This window comes from Lycorma delicatula, chromosome 12 (assembly GCF_047948215.1).
Source record: "Lycorma delicatula isolate Av1 chromosome 12, ASM4794821v1, whole genome shotgun sequence".
Classification (NCBI taxonomy): domain Eukaryota; kingdom Metazoa; phylum Arthropoda; class Insecta; order Hemiptera; family Fulgoridae; genus Lycorma; species Lycorma delicatula.
The window spans coordinates 21,858,175-21,885,011 of record NC_134466.1 but is presented as its reverse complement, the minus strand read 5'-3'; the positions used below and the strand labels follow the sequence as shown (position 1 = coordinate 21,885,011).

The following is a 26,837-nucleotide window of genomic DNA, read 5'->3' as shown; positions in this document are numbered from 1 at the left end:
GCAGTCAAAAAGTATTTTAGCTACCTAAGGAAAAACTTATTTACCTTCAATTAAAATTTTGAGATGTGGGATCATCAGATCCACAACTCGCCCACCCTGTTGACCGATTATTACCAAAATTAAATGAAATCAATGCCTTATTATACAGAAATCATTGTACTTAATATCATCATCATCATTGGTCAATAAAAAGAGGCTAACGTGCATTCATCCTACCAAAATATTTTAATGCCAAAAATTATGTAGTTTTGCTAGATGAGGTGTTATGAAACATGAAGACCTGCTTGTTTGTGTTTTGATATACAAAATTGTCCAAATTACCATATTCTCCCCCAAATGGTGTATTTTATAACTATATAGTATGTATGATTTAGCAATAATTCTAGTTTAGAATAAAACTGTGTGAAGGGCTTGACCTACACCAGAAAAAGGTACAGGACTGCACGAGCCATGTTATTACTGGCTGAGTCTGTGATGTGTAGCAATTTTTTTATACTGTTTGAGGAAAGTGATCTTTACATGATTTCCTGTAGATCTGTGACCGACTTTGATCGGAAAGTTGAAATATATATATATATATATATATATATATATATATATATATATATATATATATATATATATATATATAAAGGAAGGTAAAAAGTAAAAACATGAAATGATATTTTAAGATCAAAGTTTATATTTATCTGTAGAAGAGAATATAATCAATCTTATCAGTCTTACGACAGAACACTAATCAACAAATTTACAAATTTAAATATATAATATTACTTATCATCATCATTATTATTATTATTACAGCAAAATAAAAATATATACAGGCTACAATTATAAATTAAAAAAACAGAGACAATAAAACAAAAACACTATTCAGAAAATTTTAAAACAAACAAATAGCCAATAAGAATAACTTTTTTTTTCTTTTTACATGAATATATATTCCTTTTGAGCAGCAATAATTTACATAAATGTTTATTAATAATAAAATAAAATATATATGTATTTACATACATATTTTATCTTACAGAAAACAAAACGTATCAATTTTAAAATAAACTTATTGTTAAAATAGTCAAAATAATTATTAATATAGTTTTAACAATAGTAATTTATTAATTAATATAAACCATAAATTAATTTTATTGCATCTTTGATAATCATGTTATCTTATGAAGAATTAAACAAATAAATTGAGATTAAAAAATACTTGTATCGAAGACTATCACGTATATAGGAGTAGTAGAGTAATAATAATAATAATAATAAATTATAAACAAAAAGACTAACATCATTGATTTTGATTACTGTAATAAAATTTAAATTCTACTTTTAAAATTTCTCTCTTATTGTCTTGATTTGTAATTAAATATATAATATTATGAATATATTTGAAGCATTAAGTCAATTCAATGTCACAATAATTTTTATTACTATCTATATGCATATATATACAATTAAATATAAATTTAACTAATTTAAAAACAAATTATACAGCACTAATAATAAATTAAGTTATATTTTGTTTGGTTAGGTTACATAATTTAATTTAACCTTTTAGCAGATTGGTAAATTATATTATTAAAGAGTTATTATTTAAATAAAGAATAAAAAAATAAATAATAAAATTTATAGGGGAACTGTAGATATATCACTAATAACTATTAGCTTATTACCATTTTGAATGAAGGGAACGTTGAATGACTGCTCATTCATAACCAAAAAGTAATAACAAAATTGAGTGACACAACAGTTTTGTTATCTATCTATATGAGTTATCTATCTATAAAATTGCACATTATATCTAAATTAGTCATAATTTACTTATGAAATTATCCATAATTAACTTCTATTTAATGAAATTTACGTAAAGTGAATCTGAAAACAACCTAAAATTTTGTATAAATTAATTCATTTAGAAATCTGCCAAAAACAATTTGGATTCTTATAAAAATAAAATGAAGAGAGGCGACGACAGGCTGATCAGATGCGAATCTATAGAGACTTGGAGTTCGATGTCAGGTAATCAAGGGAGGCCAGCTTCTGGGGGTGGGCGGCAGGGGCTCCTCAGAGTCGTCGCTCGTTGATCACCCCCTGGGAACGCCTTCCGGTCATACGGATTTGGATAGTAAACTGCCTGCGTGATCATACAGGGGCTGTACGTACCATATGGCTTAGATCCAACCCCTGCATGATAGGAGGGGAGGTTTTTTAGCAGGTGGGAGCCCTGCACTGCCGTCAGTGCGGGCCTGACGGAAGTGCAAAAAAAAATTTTTAGCTTTTAGCAGGATGCTTACAATTTTTTTTGATCATAGAAAATTACCCAGTACAATAGAATTATTAAGAGGTAATCTCAACAGTAAATAGCTCTTCTACATTTAGATACGTATTGACAATTTAAAACCTGCGATTTGAATAAAGTATTGGCAGCAATAGAAGCCATTTGATGTTGTATAGCTGCATATAAATATGTTACGCTCCAAACTGTTGAGGCACTCAAGAAAATAAAGTCAGAGGTATCACCATATTCTCAGTATAGATCTCATCCATTCAGATTACTATTTCTTTTGTGTTCTCAAATCGACATTAAAAGGCTATTTATTCATCTTCGGTCAAGAAATGAAGGATAGACAACAAGGGAGGCACAATATTTAGCCAAAAACATTTTTCTTGATGGCATAAATAAGTTTATGTTACTACAGTTTAATTTATCAGGGCTCGCGTACTGTGGATCATTTTTTACATTAGTTCATATACTTATGAGTTTTAGAAATGAAAATATTAGTGCAGATGCTAGATGTTTAAAAACATTCCTTTTAATTACATTTTTTTAAAACTTAATTTATGAAGCTGTTTTATTAGAATAAACGTAAACAAATTTTAAAAACTTCAATTTTGGTATTTTTCAATTCGTAAATTTTTACTGCACGATTTAAAATTTAATATTTTGAATATTTAATTTTTAAGAATACGTGTGATTTTTTTCAACTTAAAATGTTTGATTTGTTAATTTCATAACTTAAAACTAAAGGATAGATGAAAAAATATAATAATCCGAGTTGAACTAACTTGCTTTGCTCTTTTAGAAATATCATTTTCCTTAGAAATATTTGTTTATTAAATATTTTCTCTTTTTATAATTTTTTTAATAATTAATTTTTTCTTAAGATAATTTTTTTTTTTTGTAAATTAGAAATAATTTTATGAAGATCCCAACTGACAACATAAAAAAAATTAAAAAGAAATTAAAAATGTCCTAGAGATTTAAAAAAATATGTAAAACTTTTAAATGGAGCTTTATTTATTGAATTATACCTTTGTGATTTCCAGGGACAGAAAAAAATCATAAAAAATATTTTAACGGGTAAAAAAATTATGAAATAAATAAAATTTAAACAGCAGCTTATTATTTTTTGTAAAATAATATACTTATTAACAATAAATGTTATTAAAAAATTAAAAAATAAACAAAAAAAGATAAAGGAAAACAAATTTAAGTAAACAACTGAAAACGTTTTGAAAAAAATATTTTTAAAATTTAGCTAGTATTATGTTTTACATACATATGAAAAATGTATAGATAACTTTAAAAAATTACATGATGTACTATTCTGACCAATTAATATATAGAAATAAAACTGCAAAAAGGTTAAATTGTTGCATTTAATAATTAAAATTATTTATATTTATTATTTTAATATATTTATAATTTCTAAGAAATATTTTTTTATGTTACGTAGTTTTTCTTGTACTAGTGGTAGTTGTAGCAGCAGTAGAAGTAGTAGTTATAGCGACAGCAGTAGTTGTATGGTTAATAATATTACTTTTATCAGTAGATAATTTACTTTTTGATAAATCTGTCGGTTTAGTCGGCGAATATAAACCTAATTTAACACCGATTTCTTTTGGTTGTCTTGTAATTGATCTGGACGGGAAAGGATTAAATCTAGATGGACTATTAGGTGAAGTCTGTTTAGTTTTAATAATCGTCGAATCATTTTGTATACTTGTAGAGGAAGAAAATTGTTGTTGAAGTTTAGTAGTAGATGAAATATTATCACAATTTTTTGATTCTGTTGATGATGATGGTAATTTCCACGCCGTAGATGAACAACTATCAAGATCTGTTATATTTTTATTAATTAAATTATTGCTTTGTTGTTGTTGATTTTGTCTAGTTTTATAAATTTCATTATTAGTCGTAAAGCTATCCGGTTTATCTTCATTAACGGTGAAGCTATCTTTTTTAAGATCGGAGTTAGATAGAGATGACTTATCGTTAACATTTTTATCTAAAAATCTTGAAGAAGAGGATGTAAACCGGTCATGATGGTAATATTCATGTATAGTTGATCGTCTTTCAGAATTAGAACGTTTCGATGATTTTCCTCCTCTATCTGTATCGAATGAATTCGGTTCCATAACGGAATATTTTTTAAATGAATATTTAGATTCATCGGATTTAATTTCTTTTGATAAATCCATCGATGATCTAAACTGTGTCGTTTTATAACTATCATCTAAAGTTTGAGATTTCGATAGTATTTTAAAAGAATCATCTATTTCATTTAACTTTCCAAAGTATTTTTCATCGGTTGTTTTTATTTTATCATATATATCTGTAGATAAATCATCTTGTAATGTCGATGAACGTTCCATTGTCGCTAATGTACGTTGGAAATCATCAAAATCTTTTTTTCGAACAGTATCCATCAAGATATTATCATCTTTTGAGACTTCATCTATATACGTTGAAAATTTTTTTTCGGTTTCCAATAACGAAACCGAACCGATATTTCTTAAATCAGGGCTTATTCTTTTTGGACTTACTTCATTCGATTTACTCTTTATCGTCGAATAGATATCATCCGATCTTAGATTAGTTTCTCTTAAAACTGGACTAGTCTCTCTTGATTTTTTTAAAGTTTTCCATTTCTCAAAATCATCTGAACTTTCTTGTACCGATTTAGTTAATAAAACTTCTCTCGATATCGGACTAGATTCTCTTGAACTTTTTGTAGATTTCCATTTATCAAACTCGCTTTCGCTATATTTTTTAGTTAAATATGATTCTCTCGACTTGGGACTAGATTCTCGAGAACGAGCGTAAGGACTCTTATATTTATCTATATCGTCCGATAAAATATCTTCTGCTTTTATATAACGTGAATCTCTAGTTTTTGGACTCGATTCTCTCGAACGTTTTGTAGGTTGCCATTTATCAATATCATCGGTATTATCGTCAAATTTTTTATTTAAATCTCTCAATATCGGACTTGATTCCCTCGAACTTCTAATATCGATTCGTTTACTATCAAAATCATCAGAGGTCTCGGTTAATGATGTTTTACCTAAACCTATATCTCTCGATTTAGGGCTAGAATCTCTTGAAAATGATGTTTTCCATCTATCTAAATCATCGGAAACAGAAATTTCTTCTACCGTTTTTCTTAAACTTAATTTTGGGCTAACGGATTCTTTCGAACTTTCAATTTTCCAATTTTCAAAATCATCTGAACTTTCTTCCAAAGTTTTTCCTAAATCATATCTAGGTGATAACGATCTTCTAATACTTCTCGGTGATTTTGAACGTATATATTCATTAGTATCGAGCGATTCACTTCTTTGTAATTTATATGACGATGAAGGTTGTAAATACGAATCTACCGATCTATTCGATTCTAATTTTGATAGACTTATCGATGAAGACGGTGAAGATGAAAATTTAAAACTTAAATCTTCTTTCCGTGTTATATATTTTGATAAAAAATCATCGTTATTTTCATCGAATAATTTTGACGGTTGATATTGGAAGTCATTACCGATTAAAGGATCAGATTTTAAATCGGATGAGAATTTTGTATATTTATTTGTAGAAGATAACGTATTGCTATAACTCATAGAAGTTGCACCGATATCGTCATTACTTATATTTTCATAATTAATTGTTTTAAGATAATCAGAACGGTCTTTTTGTTTTTCTATAATTTTACTATTTTCTTCTAGTTCGGTTTTACTTTTCCAATATCTGAATGTTTTCTCCTTATCGTGATTATCATCATCGCCGTCATAATAATCCAAATTAAATGCTTTTGTTTTTTTTTCATCGTTCCCATCCGTAACGGTAATTTTAAAAGGTAAATTTGTACCGCTATCCAAAGAATATGAGGTTCGTCTTTTATTTATATCGTAAAAGCTTGAACTAGATACTTTGGATTTAGGTGAATAATCAAAAGAATAATAATTTTTTATACGCGATAATTTTTTTTCATCGCTTGATCGAGATGTTTTATCCATCGTTTCTATATTTAACGATGTACCTCTATATTTTTTAAATTTATCGTCATCGCTAATAAACTTTGAAGAATATCCTGCAATATTTTCTTTATTAATATTAACAGCGTCAAATTCTGTATCGATATAACTTTTACGATTAATTTTTTGATTTTTTTCTTCTGAAGTCGACGATGAAGTAAAATAATCGGGTTTCGGTGATGTACTTTTTGACGATTGATTTTTATCGTAAGTTAAATTACTTTTAATATCGATCGATGAAGAATTTATCGATTCGTCGGATCGGATATTATCGATTTTACTATTATCAAAACTCGATTCGAAAGATGTATCGACGTCTGTTGAACTGTCGTGTTTAACCGAACTGACATCGGTCGTTGAACTAATTTCGGTTAAACTTACGGTCGAATTAGTTTTATCATCGATAAAATAATACGAAGATTTCTTTTTAATTGTATTCTCCTCGTGATTATATTCCTTATCGTATTCTTTTGTTATATCGCTAGATGATTTTGCACGATTTATATCTTTATCGAAATCATTTTTTTTAATATTACTATCATTTTTATCGTTAATTAACGTTAAAGTTGGTGTTAAAGTGGAATTATTTTCCGTACTCGTTGAGATTTCGGTAATAATAGTTTTTTCATCGACATCATTATCGTGTTCGATTTCATAATTTTTTAAAAATAATTTATCAAAAATATCATTACTATTTTTTAAAATTTGTTCTTCTTCTTCTAATCGATCTGCAGTAGTATTCTTGTTTTCATTTACAAAACTCGATATACTTTCATCGTTATCATTTACATTAATAATTTCTTTCTGATGTTCTTCATTCATTTTTAATACTGCAATTTCTGTAGCGGTAGGTGGTGATGATAATTTTTGACGGCGTGTATGTTGTATTTTTTGTATTATTTCTAAATTTTCTTTAAGTATTTGATTTAACTGTACTTCACTACCTCTTCTACCGTAAGATTGTTGTACGATCAATTGTGATTCTTTAATATTAATATTTTCATCATCCGTAATACTGCTATGACCATCTTTTTTACTTTCTTTAAACTTTTCTTCCTCGTCTTTTGTAAAACCATGTTCTTGCTTCGTTCTTTTAATATCATTGTTTTCCTCTCCTTCTTCTTCTTCATCGATTCTTTTAATCGAAATGATATTTTCATCTTTAATACTAGATGCTATACTTGATCGATCGATGTTTTCATATACTGAAATATTTTTTTTTAAATTATCATCAGGTGAAACCAATTCATTGCTTTTTATATCGGTAACATTTTTAATTTGCATTTTTATTTTGTTATCCACAAAGATGTTTGTATTATTATTACTACTACTACTGCTATTACATTTTTCCAACCAAATTTTTCTTAATTCTAAATCTTCATCGTCTGTATTATACCTGTCTTTATAATTACATTGTAAAGATTTCCTTTTAATTTTATAATGATGATCATCAAAGGAAGTAATACCGTGAAAACTATGCGAATCACGAATCGTTGTAGGTAATGAAGTATTAGAAGTTACTGGTAATTCGTTTTTATTTTGCACATTTTCTTCAAGTAATACAGAAGATGATAAAATATTATTTTCCATCTTATTATCGGTCGATATTAATTCAATATTATCATTATTGCAGCTAATTATTTCATCGACTTTGGTTTTTTCTTCGTTATTATCGTTCGATGCGATTATAATTTTATCGCTTTCTTCTTGTACAATATCTTTACAAATTTCATCGTTTTCATCGCGTAATTCTTCTTCTGGAAAAACACACGGCGATGCAGGACAACTACTAATACATAAATCAGAAGAATCTTCGCTACCGTATTTAGTTAAATAATCACGATCGAAAGGAAATAACACTTTATCTAATTCTTGTTCGGGAAATTTTTTTTTATCATTATTTTCAATATTAATCGGTTCACTAACATTATCGTCATTAAAATCACTATCGGTAACTTTATCATAATTACTAGTAGTCGTTTCTTCTTCTTTACATTCGGATAAACGTCCTTTTGAAGTATTTGATGTATCCGGTAGCGGATAACAATCGCTTATTGAATCGGAATCGCTCATTCGTCCAGGTTCATCGCAAAGTTCAGTCGATGTCGATGAACTGCTTGAACGTCGTGATGAACACGATGATGTCGGAGGAGATGTTGAATCAGGCGTCGTTGAATATTCTGTTAACATAAAATTAATAAAATCATTATATTAGAACGATTTTGTATTATATTAAATATTTAATAGATAAAATACAAATTCAAAATATTAATTTCTTTTTTGTATTTTAAAAGTCGATGTAATATACAAAATATAAACGTAACGTGAACGTTCTGTAACAGCTAAGTAGAACGCTAAAAAAGACTGATTGATATGAAGTAAAGTAAAATCTTCAATGAAACAATCCCTAATTATTACAAAAATAAATCGATATTGAGGTCATCTCCGGGATTCCCCCGGTACGGCTGCGTGCTTTGATGCTCCGGCGGGTTTATCTTGGTACGACTAAGACCGAGGCTAAGTACTTACTTCTGGCCGAGTGGCAGGAGGCCTGGAACACCTCACCTACTGGTGTATGGACGCGTAAATTAATTCCTAGAATAGACGTGTGGGTGCAGAGAGAACTGGGTGAGGTAGGTTTCTATATAACCCAGCTCCTTTCTGGACATGGCGAATTTGAAGCCTACCTGCATCGATTTGGCAGGAGAGTGTCTCCTCTATGCAGGTACTGTGATCTCGAGGATACCGTTGAGCACACCATCTGCCAATGCCAGCGGTGTGATGTGGTAAGACAAGATGTCGGGCTAAGCTGGCTTTCTCCGGAAGAAACAGTTCCGTACATGTTGACAGTTAGAACGGAATGGGAAAAGGTAGTACACCTAGCTACTAGAATCCTGAAAACTAAAGCTAGAGAATGGGATAGAGCCTGATTCAGGACCCAAATCAGTAAGAAGACTGAAGATCACCGGCAAGGAATCAGAGTTCCATACACAAGACCTGAGACTCAGGTGAAGGGGCGAAGGACAGCCCCCTGTGGAACCGTCGTACGTCTGCACTTGTGCGGATGTGTAACGGTGATGAAGCTCAGGGACTCTGGACCCCTGGACCCTAAAAGGCACCTCCTGGGCTCGCTCAATGCTTAAACTGCAGGACCGACCCCGGAGCAGGAGAAAAGGTGAGATATGAGTTTTTCTCGGTAGGGTGCGGGTACACATAGGCTCTTATAACATCTAGTTGAACCCGTGCGAGTCCGACACACCCCCATTTATGGGGGGTGCGTAAATGGCATTTCTCAAACTCATCTATAACAAAACAAAACAAAAAAAAAAAGTATGAACAGTAGAGGGGGGGTATTTCTGTTGTTTCTGCCAAATGAAATTGAACTGTTTGGTAAAAAAAAATTGTTTGTACAAACTGTTGGGGAAAAATGATTGAATTAATAATAATTTATTAAAGTTCACGATCCATTTTTCCATTACTTTACTAAACTGGTTGTTTATTGGATTTAAAAACAACAATTTTATCGATGCAATGGCTAAAGGCTGCAGGATGTTCCAGTCGACACCAGCGAATACCATAAATTATTTTATCTCAGGGTTTGACAGTTTTATGATCTTTCTGTTCTGCACTTTAATAGCACAGTATTTTCATGAATAAGATTTATTTGTTTTTTGAAACTGTTTGTTCTTAGTAGTTATCTTACACCGTATTTGATATTGATAAAACAACAATTTGCTGGGGAAATGACCTGTTCTCAACAAACGTCAAATACTGTATTCATTTTATCTGTTTTTGTAACTAATGTTTGTTACAGTGAGCTGAAAACTTTGGTGATTCAATGTGTTTGCTGTGTAGTATTACTGTTGGGTAGAAAAACCAGTTTTTCTTTTTTCTTCTGAAAAACAACAGTTTATTCTAACTGTTCAATGTTTTCAGACGCAATCCTAATGAACAGATTCATTTTATGTTAACATTTATTAGCGGTTCATTGTCATAACAGTGGATATCACGTTATCACAAATAATATACTAAATGAAATTGCTATCAGTATACCGGTACAAGTTTTAATATTTAACAATTTTTAAGTAATAGTAATTAAACAATTATTTTTTCTGCAACTGATCAATTTGTACATAAATATGTGTTCGAAATAGTTTCCAATAACACCTTTTAAATTGTGAATATTTTGCTTTTAATCTTTATGTGTTTAATGTATTTACCTTAACATTATTTTCATATGTATATTTTATCTAAGTAATTAAAATCACATCTATTTTTATCTCATAATGATGTGATCTATATAGAATGGTCCAAAAGTCGCAGTACAGCCTATTATTTTAGAAGTGTAAAGAAAATGGATACACCAAGATAAATTAGATATGAGGGCCCATTTTTGGGGTATAACACAACAATGGCCGCCACTTTTGAATCGGTGCCCATTTATTTAAACAGGGAGGGGGTCATGTGACATATCAAAACAGATTGAAATTTTACCAGGAATTCATCAGATTTCACATAACTGTTATGGTGTAGGAGTTATTGGCATACAAAAGTTTGAAAATTTTATTTTTTTGCAGGTGACATATGATGCCTTTGACGAAGGAAGAACGAATCGAGGTAATCCTGATGTCTGGTAAACAAAGCAGTCGAGTCATTGCAGCAGATTTCAACAGTCCCAGAGGGACCATTTTGCATAACACTATTGCATGTCTCATACCCAAATTCAAGGAAACTGGAAATGTGTCCGACAGGTGATATAGTGGTCGTCCCAAATCTTCTATTGATCAGACACTTTGACGATGGTCTTGGCTGCCTTTGTGAAGAGCCCACAACATAGCACTCAATGTCTTGTAAGTGAAATTGGTGTATCGTTTCTCCATTCTTCATAACAACAAATGACACACGTTTAAGATCCAAATGCTGCAAAAACTTTCTGAGGATGACCCAGACAGACGTGTCGAGTTCTGTACGTGGGCATTACATCAATATCGGAACAACTCTATCTTCCCATTGAGTATCTTATTCAGTGACAAGACAAGTTTTATGTCAGTAGCAAGATGAACCGGCAGAATCGCCGATATTGGTGTGATGAAAATCCTCACGGATTGACCCATTCAATGTTGTTGGAGAAGATAAAATTATAGTTGGTATGGGATATGGGATGTCCATCTGGTTAGACTAGACTGATCTTCATCGATGGAACCCTTAATTCCGAGCAGCAGTTGGACATGCTGAGAGACACTGTCTTTCCTTCCCTTTTAAATAAAGATGGAAAATTCCTTTCATTTTTTCAAAAAGATGGTGCTTTGCCACACTTTGGGCTAAATGTTTGTCAGTGGGTTGATATCCAGTTGTCTGGACAATGGATTAATCGGCAAGGCCCAGTGGAATGGCCACCAAGATCATCTGACCTCACACCTATGGGGACCTTTATTTGCGGGGGAATTTGAAACAAATTGTTTGCACAGCGATGATTTGTGATGTTCACCATCTGCAACAAAGAATTATACTGTGCTGCATGCAAATCGCACTAGAAGTGCTTTTGCGAATGTCTGCTGACTGGTGTTATGCATTCAACAAAACGGTCGACTTATTGAACAGATCATGTAGCCTTCTACTGTCAATTTTGGTTGCTAATAACTCATACACCGTAACAGTTATGTGAAATCTGATTGTAGAAATGAATTCCTGGTAAAATTTCAATCTGTGTTGATATAAATGTATTATTATGGATTGATTAGAATAATTTTTTTTTTTTGCATTATTTAAATGTATATAATGCTTGTCTGTTGAAATACAGTCTCTATTCATACCAACACATTGATACAGTCTTATTTTCCACTGGTCGGAAGCACGGGATCAGATCTGTTTCTGTCAACTATTTTAATACATCTACCTTTTTCTTCTTTATTACATTAACCGACTCAAAACATATTCTTTTGTACTAATGTATTTGTCAGTCAAAAACCGCTTCACAAAAGTATTGTGTAATAATTATGTTTTTTCCCTTCAGACTCTTTTTTCTTTTAGCTTTATCAAAACTTCCTTATAACAATTCTGATTAACTGTTTTGACTTCTGAATCCATTCATCTGAAATTAAGCCCTAACATAAAAAACACAATGAGCTCGCCTTCGAATTTAGACTTATTCATTGTTGACGATATTTCCAGTGCATACTGGAATATTCAGAAAACAGTACGTTTTGATGTTGTCGTAAATGAAATCAAATCATTTTGTTTTGTAATTGCTCTAATAATCACACAAAAAGTTTTCTTTATGGGAAAGAGAAATACTATTGTTATCATTAATGCATATTATCATTATGTCTACCTGAAAAGCATAATGCAAAGGTTCTATCCCTATTTAAAGTTATATGGTTACAATCCATCCGGTAAATAATTTTTTGAACTGCTAAGCTAATTTTATTTTAAATAATTATCTTCAATTACAGTCTACGAAGAAGGTAACAATAAATAAGTTAACAGACTTCTAACGAATGATTTCAGTGCCAATTTTTGTATTTTGAAAACTCTTTCGAACCTTCTTTTAAAAAAAAGAGGCATTGAAAAATAAGGAAAAGTCTTTTAAAATTAGAATTTACAAAGGTAATTTAATTGATCATCCTTGAAAATGTTTTAAAGCATACTACTTTTTAGATGCTAAAAACTTTTATCTTTGATCGATTTCATGTAACGTCAGTGCTAAAAACTTCATGTAATGGTCAGGATTGTTTTCTACAAGTCTATGTATTTAACTATGATAACATATATATGTAACATATAAATTGTTACGGGGTGAAATTTAAACTGTATGTCCTGAAATTTCTTGTTAACAGCAAACGTTTCTGAATGATTTCCTAGAGAACTTTTAGTTTGATTTCCTCACCGATTGCAATATTATTAGGCCTACTTGTTTGTTCCTGGACAGTTCGTAGCAGAATCATGTTCTTAATTTTGTAAACTGCTTATGAATAATAGAATAAAATTAATTCATTAATAACAGCATTAAAACTATTTGAATACCATGTTTTCAAGGTAAAAGTTTTAATTTTTTCTTAATATAATACAGTGAGTGTACTTTTATAATTATAAACAGCGTTACAATAGAAGAATTATTTAAACTGCAGTTGGATAAGCTATTTTAAACATACAAATGAAATGCATTCAAGTGTAAATTTAAAAACTGAAACTAAAGTATCAACAAAAGTACTGTGATATAACCTAATAATAGTTTTAATGCGAGATTCCACTTTTTCTGATTTTAATAGGCGTAACTATTATCTCCAGTATAATAAAAATATTAATAAAATATTGATCTCTAATGTTTATAAGTGCTGTCGTTTTTCCCTGCATTATTCATTTTGCTTGGCTATGAACAATGAACTATTATGCAGTGTAAGCCTGTTTACACTTAGGTTTCATTCATGTTATTTAAGATTCACTGTAAATGAGGTACATTAATTTTCATTTAAATAAGGACTCTTAAAATTTAAAGATCTTCTTCAGCTTCGGTTGGATTCACACTCGGCTTCTGATGATTCAGCGGCTCTGTACAGTTCACACAGATGCACTCGGCTCCTATTGGCATCAGTCGGCTCTTTACATTTCATTTGGCTCCTTTTGGATGCACTCAGTTCCTGATGATTCAGCGGCTCTGTACACAGTACATAAGCAAGCTCCTCCTCACTTCATTCAGACAGTTCTATTCCAATCTTCTACAAGTCTAATACAAGTCTGAAGGACTCAACAAGTCTCATTACATGATATTACAAACAATAAATTTACATAAAGTTAATAATGTTATACATACGAATATATTTATAATTACAATAAAAATCATTATAATCGCAAGGTCATAAAGATTTAATTTTCTTAAAGAAACAGCACCATTTTTCAACATACAAATACCATGTCTTGTCTTCAATCACTTTGTATTGTTTGACAGTGTCATGTCTATTATACTTTGACAGGATTTATTCATTTTACTTTCCTGGAAAGTTATATTGCTACTGCAGCAGTATATACTTATAAAAGGAAAATGTAGAGAATAACCAAAATTTTGGACATCAGGGTTTTTTGTAAATATCGAAGTGTCAAAAAACCATGAAAGAAGCTGTAGAAATTTCCAGAAGATTTGGTACAGAGTTCCCACTAAATTTTAAGATTGGTTTTTACTGACTTTTCCGCATCAATTTAGTAAACATTTCCTGACTCATAATATTATGCTATTGCTGTTTACTCCACAAAATATATAGATATTTTATTTTTATGCAGCCTCCACCATCCCCAACTCAAGCCTTTTTTTATTATTTAAAGTTTATTTTTTAATGATTTTTTTATAATATCTATTTCATATTATGCTATTTTTTTTTGTTATAAATTGTTTCAGTAAATTACAATGGAAAGAAGAAAAAAAAACAACAACGTTTAATAAGATTCTTGCATAAAAATTAACATCATGGTAACACAGATAAGAAATAAAAACTAACAAAAGCAATTACTAAAAATAATTGGCTTGCATCTAAGATTCTTAAAATTTTTTCACAAAAACTATCCTTCATTATTTTGCAATGTAGATAATGTAGTAATTATTCTGTAAAGTAAATATGTAGATGATACGGGAATTTTTTAAAAATTTCTGATAATTTTTCTGTTTTTCAAGTTACGGCTGTTATTAAAAATGTTGTATGAGATAGCTGTTGAACAAGAGACCCCTTCCCTCCTGTTCATATGGGACTCAAATGTTTTTTTCCATATATACTTTAAATTGAGGGTAATTTTGATCATAAAAACATTTTTTGGTCAAGGTGGTAAACTGGGAAACAAAATTTTTAACTAAGAATCTTGATTTTTTTTCTGTTATACTTTTAATTCTGCACATAATTTCAGAGGTAAAAACAACATTTGATTTGATAAGTCAAATTGAATCCAAATTTTTTTATTAAACATTTTACTCTTTTAACTACTGTACTTTAAATATTGCACAATTAAGTCATTAAATAATATTTAAAAACCCTTTAGTGTTTGAAATAATAATTTGTCAAGATCTGAGCCGGGTAAGTTATGCCGGATTTACCAATACTGCAACATACAATATGTTTTTAATATTATCTTCAGAGAGAGACAGATTTCTGCTACCTTCAGAAAGACCTGTGCAAAGACACACTTAGGTGAGCGCATCTATGTTTCATCCCAGTTAAGTGCTGCGACATTTGTTCCTCAGTGGTGTCTAAATACCTCTTTCAATCTGCACCAAAACTATCTTACAAAACTTGAGACTTATTATATTGTTTTAGATTAAACATATAATATTAACTTGTTAATGAAACTGCAAGGGGTTTCAAATGTCTTTGCCATATCAAATTAATCAAACATAAAACAGAAAATAAATGAAAGAAACGGTTTCAGTTTTAAATTTTATGTTTTAGAACAGGTTCCTTGGAGCTGTATTTTTAAATCAATAAAGATTATATCTATTAAAATAAATATTTAATTTACAAAGCTATTAATTTCTGTTTTTACTTCTTAGTATGAAGTAAAGGAAGTATTGTGATCATGAAAACTTTTGGTTGTTAGATTTCAGTGGAAATATCTATTTTGACCATCCCTGAATCCATTTTGATTAGTTTTAGCATGACATCTGTATGTATGGACTTATCTCGCATAACTCAAAAATGACTACCTGTATGATGTTGAAATCTTGGATTTAGGTCTGTTGTAACAATTACTTGTGCACTTCCCTTTTAATTGCAATCGACTTAACCAAAAACGTTCATAAAAGCCCAAAATCCCAAAACTTTGGATTTTGGACTTTTTCTTAACTGCACCCCTCACTGAGAGCTTTTCAATGATATATTGTAAGTAGGTAGCACTTATTTTCATTGGTTCCAGATTTATAGCCAAACAAAATTTTAATTAATGAAATATTTGGATGTTAAGGGAAGGCACATCAATTCAAATCAGACAAATCTCCTTTTATTTTAACTTTTTTCGTTTAATTTATATATTGATTTATTAATTATTAACCTATGATTGTAAACAAATTTTTACAATGAATAATAATTCCATAAAAAAAAAAAAAAAAAATGAAACAATATAAAAGTTATTAATGAAATAAAATGTTATGTATGTTTAATTTTAAAAAAAATGTAAATATGTAATTTAATAGCATACAAGGAAGTCATGTAGTGCCACATCTTAATTTTTAGAATTCCATACCTGCTGTTTGATGAGATTTTGATTTTTTTCCTTCAGCATTAGTATCTTTCCAATGAAGAGTTTCACCACTTCCCGTATTATTTGCTAAAACAGAAAATAATTAATTTAGAAACACTTCAGGATTTATTAAAAAAATATATATAATTTTTTCAAAAAAGAAATGAAATTTTTTACATCTTCTTCATCATATCTTTCTGATCATTTATAAATATATATCTGCCTATGGGGAAAACTTTCATGGAAACATTTCACCATTTGAAACAAGCTTGAGGAGATGATATCTAGGTTGTATGCCAAGTTATGAATGGTTTTTAAAAAAGAAAAATGGTCGTTAGTCAATTGAAGATGACCCTTGACCAGGAAGTCCTTCGACTTTGACTGACACCTGCATTCAGAAAATCAACAATCTGGTATGAGCAAATCGTTGATTGACTGTCAGAGAACTTGCAGAAGAGGTCAGCATATCTTGATCGATCATGCCATGACAATTTGACAGAAAAATTGAATGTGCATTGAGTTGCAGCAAAATTTATTCCTCGGCTGATGACCAAACAGCAGAAAGTACATCAAGTAGACGACGTTCATCGGTAACTTCTTGAACAAGCCCGTGACGATGAAACATTCACTCAAATGATTGTAATGGGAGACAAAAGCTAGGTTTACGGCTATGACATCGAGACAAAAGTTCAATCATCACAATGGATCGGCAAAGGATCTCCACGCCCCAAGAAAGCACATCAGTCACGATCCAATGTCAAAGTGATGCTCTTTTTTTTTTTTTTCAATTTTAATGGAATTTTGCATTTTGCCTCAAGGTGAAATAGTGGACCGTGCATAAAATCAAAGCATTTTATAACGGTTTCGTTGTTGAAATTTTTCATTCCGTGTAACTCGCTAACGAAGCGTTTTCAGACCTATGTTTATATGAACTTTTTTCTTATTTTTAGCCTCTAGAATGAGTTGTCAAAGTATTGCCGTATCCTCCTGAATTACTCTGTATAAAAAATACATAAAAAGAAAATTTCAATAAGTAAACAAGTTCTAGTATCAGCACATGCACTTTTTGCTATCAGGTCAACAGTCGTCACATGAAGCTTACTATTCATCATAATTATGATTCAGAGAAAACTTCAATGTGTTTTGTGGCTAGCTAAGTTTTGAGATAGTTATACTCACTGGTATGAATATTATCAAGAGTTCAATGATGAACTACGATATGAAAATAATACAAACCGTTGTTGCAACAATAGACACAAAAAAAATGGCTAGTCTACTGAAACAGTCACATCCACGGCAACCATCAGTATCTGACTAGACCTTTGAAGCCAAACAAACAAGTTATTTACACAGCAAAAAATAAATCAGTATGTAAATCTTCTGTAGAGTTAGGCGTTTCAAAATCTTTTTTTTTTGGATGATTAATTCACCATATAAACTCAAAGCTTGCACGTGGGAATATGAAATGGAAATTTTGTATCATATGAAAAATGACACTATGCTTGACTGACGAATGTATAAAAAAACTTTCTTTTAAAACAACGTTTTAAAAAATATGACTTCACTTTACCAGCTATAAAATTGAGGTGTAACATAAAATTTATAATCGTGAAAAATAAACAATTTGAATTTGCTACAGACATTCTGGTTATGTTAGATCATAATGGAGAGTTATTAAATGAGTTTATTTTCAGCGGTGAAGATATCTTACATGTTTTAGGATGAGTACATCGGCATAGTGCTCAAATAAGGAATACCGAACCTCTATGTATAATTATGGAACATCAACGTAACAGCCCAAAAATGTGTGGGCCACAATCAGATCTTGGAGACTTATTTGTTCCTTCTTTCTTTATGAAAGAACTATAATGAGAGACCGCTTCCTGGATATATTCAGTTCTCCAAATACCAGAGAATTCTGTTCTCTCCTTATAAGTGGAGCTCAGCCACATTAATGTGGGAGTATTTAAACAAAACATTTCCTCATTGATCGGTAAGATGAGAAGAGTGGAGAGCCTGGCCTCCACAGACTCCAGATTTTACCTGATTTTTATTTTTGGGGTTATGTAAAAACACAACTGTTTTTATGTTTAAAAAAAAGATTTGTATCGTTTAAAAAACAGATCACTGAAACCGTTTTATCTATTGCCCCGGTTATTTTTTATCATGTATGGCTAGAGGTTATATATCAGTTTGATGTCTGCCAGACAACTACAAGAACACACATTGAAATTTATTTTACAAGCAAGATTCTTAGAGAGTTTGCTTTCATTTTGATGAATACTTCATGAATTTGTTCATGCATTGTTACAAAACTACGACTGTTTGAAACCCGATCATTATTTTTTGGACACATATATATATAAAAAATAAAGTTGGGTGTATTATTAAACCGTGTGATTCACCAAATAATATTTTAACAAACTGAGACTTGTCATCGCAAAATCTGTTTTTTTTTCAAAGTTTAGAATTCTAACGTTTGAGTCCTTGTAAAGGCAGTTGCTTTTATATGGATTTGAATGCTAGATCGTGGATACCGGTGTTCTTTGGTGGTTGGGTTTCAATTAACCACACATCTCAGGAATGGTTGACCTGAGACTATACAAAACTTCATTTACATTCAAACGTATCATCCTCTGAAATAAAGTATTACTTCAGAGGTGGTTTTGGAGGCTAAACAGAAAAAGAAAAAGTTGTTGACCTGGGTGTGTTCCAAACTACATGTTTGTTTTACATCTACATTGCACTACATCTGCAGCTACATTTATTTTACAAGCAAGATTCTTAGAGAGTTTGCTTTCATTTTGATGAATACTTCATGAATTTGTTCATGCATTGTTACAAAACTACGACTGTTTGAAACCCGATCATTATTTTTTGGACACATATATATAAAAAATAAAGTTGGGTGTATTATTAAACCGTGTGATTCACCAAATAATATTTTAACAAACTGAGACTTGTCATCGCAAAATCTGTTTTTTTTTCAAAGTTTAGAATTCTAACGTTGGAGTCCTTGTAAAGGCAGTTGCTTTTATATGGATTTGAATGCTAGATCGTGGATACCGGTGTTCTTTGGTGGTTGGGTTTCAATTAACCACACATCTCAGGAATGGTTGACCTGAGACTATACAAAACTTCATTTACATTCAAACGTATCATCCTCTGAAATAAAGTATTACTTCAGAGGTGGTTTTGGAGGCTAAACAGAAAAAGAAAAAGTTGTTGACCTGGGTGTGTTCCAAACTACATGTTTGTTTTACATCTACATTGCACTACATCTGCAGCTACGTAAGATCTGGCAAGCCAGAAGCAATAACTGTATTTGCCTACACAAACACAAGCGCGCACGTATACACATATACAAACACAAACCACACATGCGTGCGCACACACACACACACACATACACACACTGGTTAAAACCAAAAACATACAAAAAATTAAAAACATAATTATTTTTTAGCTGCTTAAAAAAATACATAGCCAGTAACAGGAATCACAAACTAAAAACTGATTTAAAAGACAAGCCAGTATATTCATTTGTTGAACTACACAGACTAACAAATTAAAATTATATTTTTTAGCTCTGCTATTTCTAAACGTATAAGACAATTTTATTTATAGTTCACTTCAAGATTAATTTACTTCAAGCAATGAATTATTGTACAAATTTAAGCAGCCATAACTACAAAATGAATTGTAAATAAGCTTAAGTACTATCAAAAAGCAGTAAAAGAAAACATTCTGTGCACTATTAACTATTGCAACTCAAATTACATTTAATAAAAAAATTAATAAAATCCTTTTTTTATGCAAATTTACATTTTGTTTAATTAATTTTATTAATTAAATTTCTTTAACTGATCTTAAAAAATAAATAAAAATTATAAAAACTGCATATTAAATAAAATACTTTAATAATTACAAAATTACCTTGTAATTGCTTTGTTGTAGAAGTAGGGGGAGGAGGTACAGTTCCAGGAGGTGGTCCAAGACGCCTACCTCTATTATTGACTAGTGCTGATTTACCTAGCAGTAAATGATTCATTGCTGGACCAGATGAAGGGCCGACTATACTTTGACCACCACAAGCGGCTAGGAAATATACATTACAGATAAATTTTACACTATAATAATACAGAATATTAGTATTTACTAATATAATAAATATTTTACCATTATCTTTTATAGCCCAGAAAAAAAATCATGAAAAAGCTTTAAAAATGAATAATAGAATTCTACGTAATAATTGACTAATCTTTCTCCAATTCAAAGCTGCCAATTTTAATAGTCGAGTAAAATTTTTTCAGTAAAATTATCACAAGAAAAAATTTAATTTTAATAAATTTCTTTAATAATTGTTGGTTGTAATACAATTTCTCAGTACCAAATTGATAAATTTATGATACTTCTTATGATACAATCATATAAACTTAAAACAAAAATCATCAAAATACGACTGTTAGCCAAAATGAGTAAAATATGAATATGCAGTAATCGTTAACTAAAAATTAGAAAACACTGCATGGAATTTAAGATTATATAACCGGTGTGACTAATTATTCTTGAAATTTAGATCCCTGAAATACATGAAAAATTTTGGTTGTGAATTTTCAACCGATTTATATATAGTGTAATCTTTGCTAAAAAAAATATTCATATAAAAATTAACAATATACATCTTTATCAAATGAGACTAAAAGTACTGTGTTTTTGTATAACTCAACAAAATACTTTGGTTTATGAGAAAAGGCATGGCCAGTTTAACCAATAGCCAAATAAGACAAATATCTAGGACCCATAATTCAAAAGGGTCAGTCAGGGTCTGCGTCTCAGTACAGGAAAAAATAATAAATAAAAAAAAAATTATTTTTTTATTTTTTTTTTTTAGAATACTATGTTATTATTGTTTAAATAATACAAACAAATGTCATCATGATAACTGACAATGTAATAAAATCAGATTAGTGCCAGTGATGGTTACCATGATGTATTTTTAAAAAATATAAAAATTAGGTAATTTTTTAACATTTAAAAAATGCAAAAACAATAAAAATATTTTTTTTCTTTTTAAATAGGATAAAAATTTGCGAAGGCCACAGGGAAGAAACCTTTTAGATTTTTGTGATGCTGAAAAAAAAATTCCTCGATTACCTGTTAATTTTTGTTTTAAGTTTTCCGCAACTTATATAAATGGGGTTCCAAATTTAAATTTTGTCTAGGTCCTGGTAGTGGCTTTACGAGAAAAAATCTAATTATGTCTTAATAAAACATTACTTACATAGGATGAATGAGTTTTAGTTTTTTTTATTTTAAGAATAATATAAAAGTTTTTTGAGTTCCTGAAGATGGATTTGGTATTTGAAAGTACTTGGAACACATATAAAAAAATTGTTTATAAGTGGTTTTTATAAATTATTATTAATGTACATATGTATCGCACTACTTTTGGCGTTATACCTCACGATTGACAAAACCAATTTTCTTCAAATTTGGCCCAAATATATCTATATCTAAAACATTAATTTTATTAACGTTTTTAAAAAATTCGTTTAGCGGGTCGAATGATAATGTGAAAAAACAATTTCAATTTTCTTGATAGGCATTTTACAGAAAAGTTTATCAATGCAAATTTGTTACCTAAAAAAATTATATAATTGGGATTACTGGAATTATATAAATAATCCCAAAAAAATATTTTTAAAAGATCAACTTCATCTCTTAAAATACACAATTTTTTGTTCTTTTGTTCTCTTCTTGTTTGTTCTTTTTTCTCACTCTTTGATTAAGAACTTTTAAAAAATCTTTGAAAGTTTATACTTAATTTAAAAAACTATCAAGAAACGTACGATTTTCTTTTTAAATTATAAACCCTGGACCTAAAATGCAGGAAAGGTTTTTGAAAATTTTATTTCTACTGAACGGGGGTATTAGATTTATAGAAACTTTAATTAAATTAATTGGTATGCTTAACCTATATAGGAATATTTTTAGAAAAATCTTTCTTAAAAATTTATCTCCCACCTCTAAAAAATATATATTCTGTTTTTTGTGTTTTGGCTCTTTTAAAGTTTATTAAATAACTGGGAAAGATCATGCAACTTATGGCCAGTTTTTTTTTTAATGACTACAGTAAACTTTATTTTGAGGTGAAATTTTTTACCCGAGTCTGGGATAAATTTCACTTGATTTTTTTCATTTTACTGTTCTTCTTCTTCTTATTATTATTAATAATAAAAAATTATTCTATAATTTTTAAGTACATCACAGATACCAACATTCAAAGCTAAAATGTTATTAATTCAATTTGTCAGTTTGTTTTTAATTTTAAATGAGAATAGATAGAAAGAGATTAATACTATATGTAGAAAATATGGAAATTAAATTGAATAAATAAATGTTTCATATTTCGAAAAAGTCATTAATTATTTTTCAACGAGAAGACTTTTACTGTTGTTCTGATATTTTTAATAGGCTAAAATTTCAGACCTCCTTTATGAATCATGAGACCTTGCCATTGGTGAGGGGGCTTGAGTGCTCAGTGATACAGAGTAGCTGGATCGAAGGTGCAACCATATCGGAGAGGTATCTGTTGAGAGCCAGACTAAGGAATGATTCCTGAAAGAGGGCAGCAGCTCTTTCAGTAGTTGTTAGGGGCGTGAGTCAGGATGACTTAAACGGCCATATCAACATCACTCAGTCCTTTGAGTACTGTGCAGCTGAAAGCAATGGAAAACTACAGCTCCTTTTTTTCCAAGAAAATGTGGCTCTCTGCATTTTCACACAACAATTACGACTAGCACTAGATAGGGAATCTTGGAAAGCTGCATCAAGCCTTCCTTGGTAAAATATTCCGGAGGTAAACTAGTCCCCCGTTCGGATCTCCAGGTGGGGACTACTAAGGAAGGGGTCACCAGAAACGACTAGCACTAGATACGGAATCTTGGAGAGCTGCATCAAATCAGTCAAATGACTGGACAAAAAAAAAATTTCAGACTGTCGGTTAATTTAACACAGGATATAATTTTAATAAATAATCCAAACCAGATAATTTTTTTTTTCAGTAATAAATAAAAAATATATGTCGGGAATACAAGGAAAATGGAATTTTACAAAAGTATTATAAAAAAAACTTATAGGCACATCAAAAAGCTATTAACAAAACAATCAACAAGCTAGCAATCTTCAAAAGATAATATACATCGGAAACTATGCATACAGCTTTGTCTTTGTTATAAAAATTAAAATTTCATACTTACCAGTAAGAATAATATGTGCTTGACGTTGCCGTTCTCTTAATTTTGAGTACTGTTTTTTCAAAGCAGATATATCCATAACCACACGTTCCCTTTCAGACTGTAATGTATGTACTTGTCTTGATGGAGATTGATGAGGCATTTGACTACTACTGCTACCTGAACCACCATCTATAAAAATAATTATCGCACAATTTAATATAAATAAATTTGAGAAGAAACTTTATGATTATGTTTTTGTAAAACTTCCGGAAGATCTTTTCAAAGTTTTTTCAGTTCATTCATCACTATTTTTGTAGATTGTATTTCTGATGAGTTCTCTTTAGATACGATTAGGAAATGATTAATTATGTTTGTTTAAATAAATTATTTTTGTTGTTTTCTATAATGTTAAGGTCATAATTCTTTATTAATGGGTATTCTCTAAGCTGTAAACCAGACTAAACAATAAACAGTTTTACATACCCAAATCTGTTACAATAGAATTTTTTAATAAACTATCTAAACAGCAGATACTCTATAAAACAACAGATGAGTGTATGTGTTGGTCAAAATAATAATTCGTCTGTTTAATTGTTACATATTATAAAAATACTAAACCAAACATAATTTATAATGGGTGTCCTAAATGTAACAATTAAAGGGAAATAATGATATAGATGGAAAATAAATATACAGAAAATAAATAAATACAGCAAAACAACAATTAAAGGGAAATAACAATACAGAGAATAACAGGGTTATTTACTATATTGATTTAAACATATGCCCCTAAAAAAAAAAAAAAATCATCAGGATCTCAATAAATTAAAATACAATTATCTAGTTTTTGGATATTTTCAGCAATAAAACTAATAGCTGATTTCCATCTTTCATGCTGACAATACTTTTTATTTTTATAACCACTGAGGTTTTGATTACTCTTTTGTTTCTACTATGTGACAATGGTTTTAACAATGGAAGCTCACATTTTTTGGTTGAAAACTGTCTGTTATGGTGATGAGTATACAGAATATGTGATGGAAATGTTTCATCAAAGGTTCTGAGACTTTTATTTTCTACATTACAATACCGTATAAAACTTGATCTATAAGTTTTGAGAAAATAGATCTATCAGTATCGGAAAATTGGGATGAAAAGTATACATCTCAAGTAGTATAAACCCAGAGCATTGAGTAAATATTTAAAACTATACCGTACAAAATAACTGCAGCTCATCTGTTGTACGACACTGATTTTCCTAAACGCATTGAATATTGCCAGTAATGTTAAGATTTTATAAATGAAAAAACTTGATGTAATATTTTTTTTACATGAAATGTAGTTTCATTTATCAGGCTTTGTCAACAGCCAGAACCAGTTAGGTGTAGTCTGTAAATAACCCTTATGAGATCTTAGAACGATAATAACATGATGAAAAAGTTGGAATTTGGTGTGATATAAGAAATAATAATTCAGTTTTTCCAGTACACAGTAAACTCTGAGCTTAGTTGCAATTTATCCTTTCATCAACCGATTAAATAACAAAGAGATAACCAGAGTGTACAGTCAGTAAGATAGGGCAAAATTACACCCCGCCAGTGTTTTGCTAAATGTATTGTATGACCGTTTCAGAGGTATGTTCATTTCAAATCACTTTTGACCAGCTATTGGTTTTTATTTATGGGGAACTATAAAAACAACAATTTTCATATAAACTGAAAAATTTAGTCCTTTATCTTCATTGATAAATTTCAATCAAACTTGGTATCTTTTCACAACCTACAAAAATTCATTTTTTTTTTATCTATTATAAAAAGTAAGTGTGATCGGCTTAGACATTAAGGCAAATAAAATAAAATAATGTAATTAAAAAAAAAAGGGCAAATTTATTTCTAAACAAACCTTTTCTTTTAGGTGAACGAAATAATGCGTATGCAGTAGCAATTGCAATTTTCTCATCATCCTCATCTGTATCAGTATCATCTTCAGTATAAAATAATCTAAGGCCACGACGAGCAACAGTTGATACAGATTGTGTCCAAGGTGTAATATTGTACATATATCGTTCCCTCATCTCGTTCAACTCTGGTAAATTTATACTGACAACCGCCTAAAAAAAAAATTAAAACAAAAATTAAAGTTCTATGTGGTATATGATTTAAAATAACAATAAATTAATAGCAGATAACCTCAAAACTGTAATAGGTACAAGAGGGACGACTAAATAACTAAGTAACAGCAGATTTAAAGAGTATAATTTGACTGAATCACAATGTTTTAAATTTATCTAATCAGGTTAACTTAATTAAAGATGTAATAGGATTTTACCTAACAATTTAAAACTTAGGATGAACAAATTATATGTGGGTTAAGTAAAAAGGCTTTTTTTACCCCATCCCTGAGCTGAACCCACAATTAAGTATAACGCAGCCCAGGGGAGTGTCCATTACTCTAACGGGCTTTCCCGCCTACCGGCTTAACATCCGGCATGGCAGGTTGGTCTGCCGGTTAGATCTTTTGTTTGCGTCTGCTTTTAACCCCCAGTGTGACCTGGCTATCCTAACCCTGACATCCTGATACTGGAGACCAGGTCTCAGTCTTTTATGTGCCTTGGCCTCTAATAGGGAACCCCCAAGGAGATCTCTCACCGGTACAGCGGTCTTAACTCCCTCACATCTGTTTGTTGTTGGGTCCTGTTCATAGCAGATGTAGAGTAACGCAAATCACCTGGAGTCCCCAGCTGTTCACCAGAACCGGCACACCACGGCATGCTGGCCCTCGCAGTCGGAGCTATCCAATCCTGGAACAAATATCCTCTTCTTTGTTCCTCAATATCCTTAGCCATTAGGATGCACTTTTCATAGTTGTTAAACTACCTTCCAACGGGCCATTGTAGGTGTTATATGTGGTAAAAGAGCCAGGTCGGCGATCCCAGCATGAGTCCGCTGTGCCTCCCATTCTGGGCAGTGGAACAGTGTCTGCTCTACTGAGTCTCTACTACAGTGAGTGCTCTGGAGAACTTACAAGTAGGGGACATGCGCCTACCTATACGGTGAGGATAAACTC

General features: G+C 30.5%; 1 protein-coding gene across 4 annotated transcripts in view; it reads right to left on the bottom strand.

The window, feature by feature from the left end:
• Positions 1 to 3,547: 3,547 nt before the first annotated feature.
• LOC142332714 (uncharacterized) overlaps positions 3,548 to 26,837 on the bottom strand; it is a 406,945-nt gene continuing 383,655 nt past the window's right edge. For 3 of the 4 annotated variants that reach the window (XM_075379296.1, XM_075379297.1, XM_075379299.1), the window contains 5 exons: positions 25,674 to 25,881; positions 23,793 to 23,960; positions 20,467 to 20,628; positions 16,534 to 16,617; positions 3,548 to 8,495 (listed from right to left, as the gene is read on the bottom strand). In XM_075379296.1, the coding sequence (XP_075235411.1) occupies positions 3,733 to 8,495; positions 16,534 to 16,617; positions 20,467 to 20,628; positions 23,793 to 23,960; positions 25,674 to 25,881 (5,385 nt within the window). In that variant the 3' untranslated portion in view covers positions 3,548 to 3,732. The remainder of the gene's footprint in view (positions 8,496 to 16,533; positions 16,618 to 20,466; positions 20,629 to 23,792; positions 23,961 to 25,673; positions 25,882 to 26,837) is intronic. The other variant, XM_075379300.1, reaches the window with a different exon arrangement.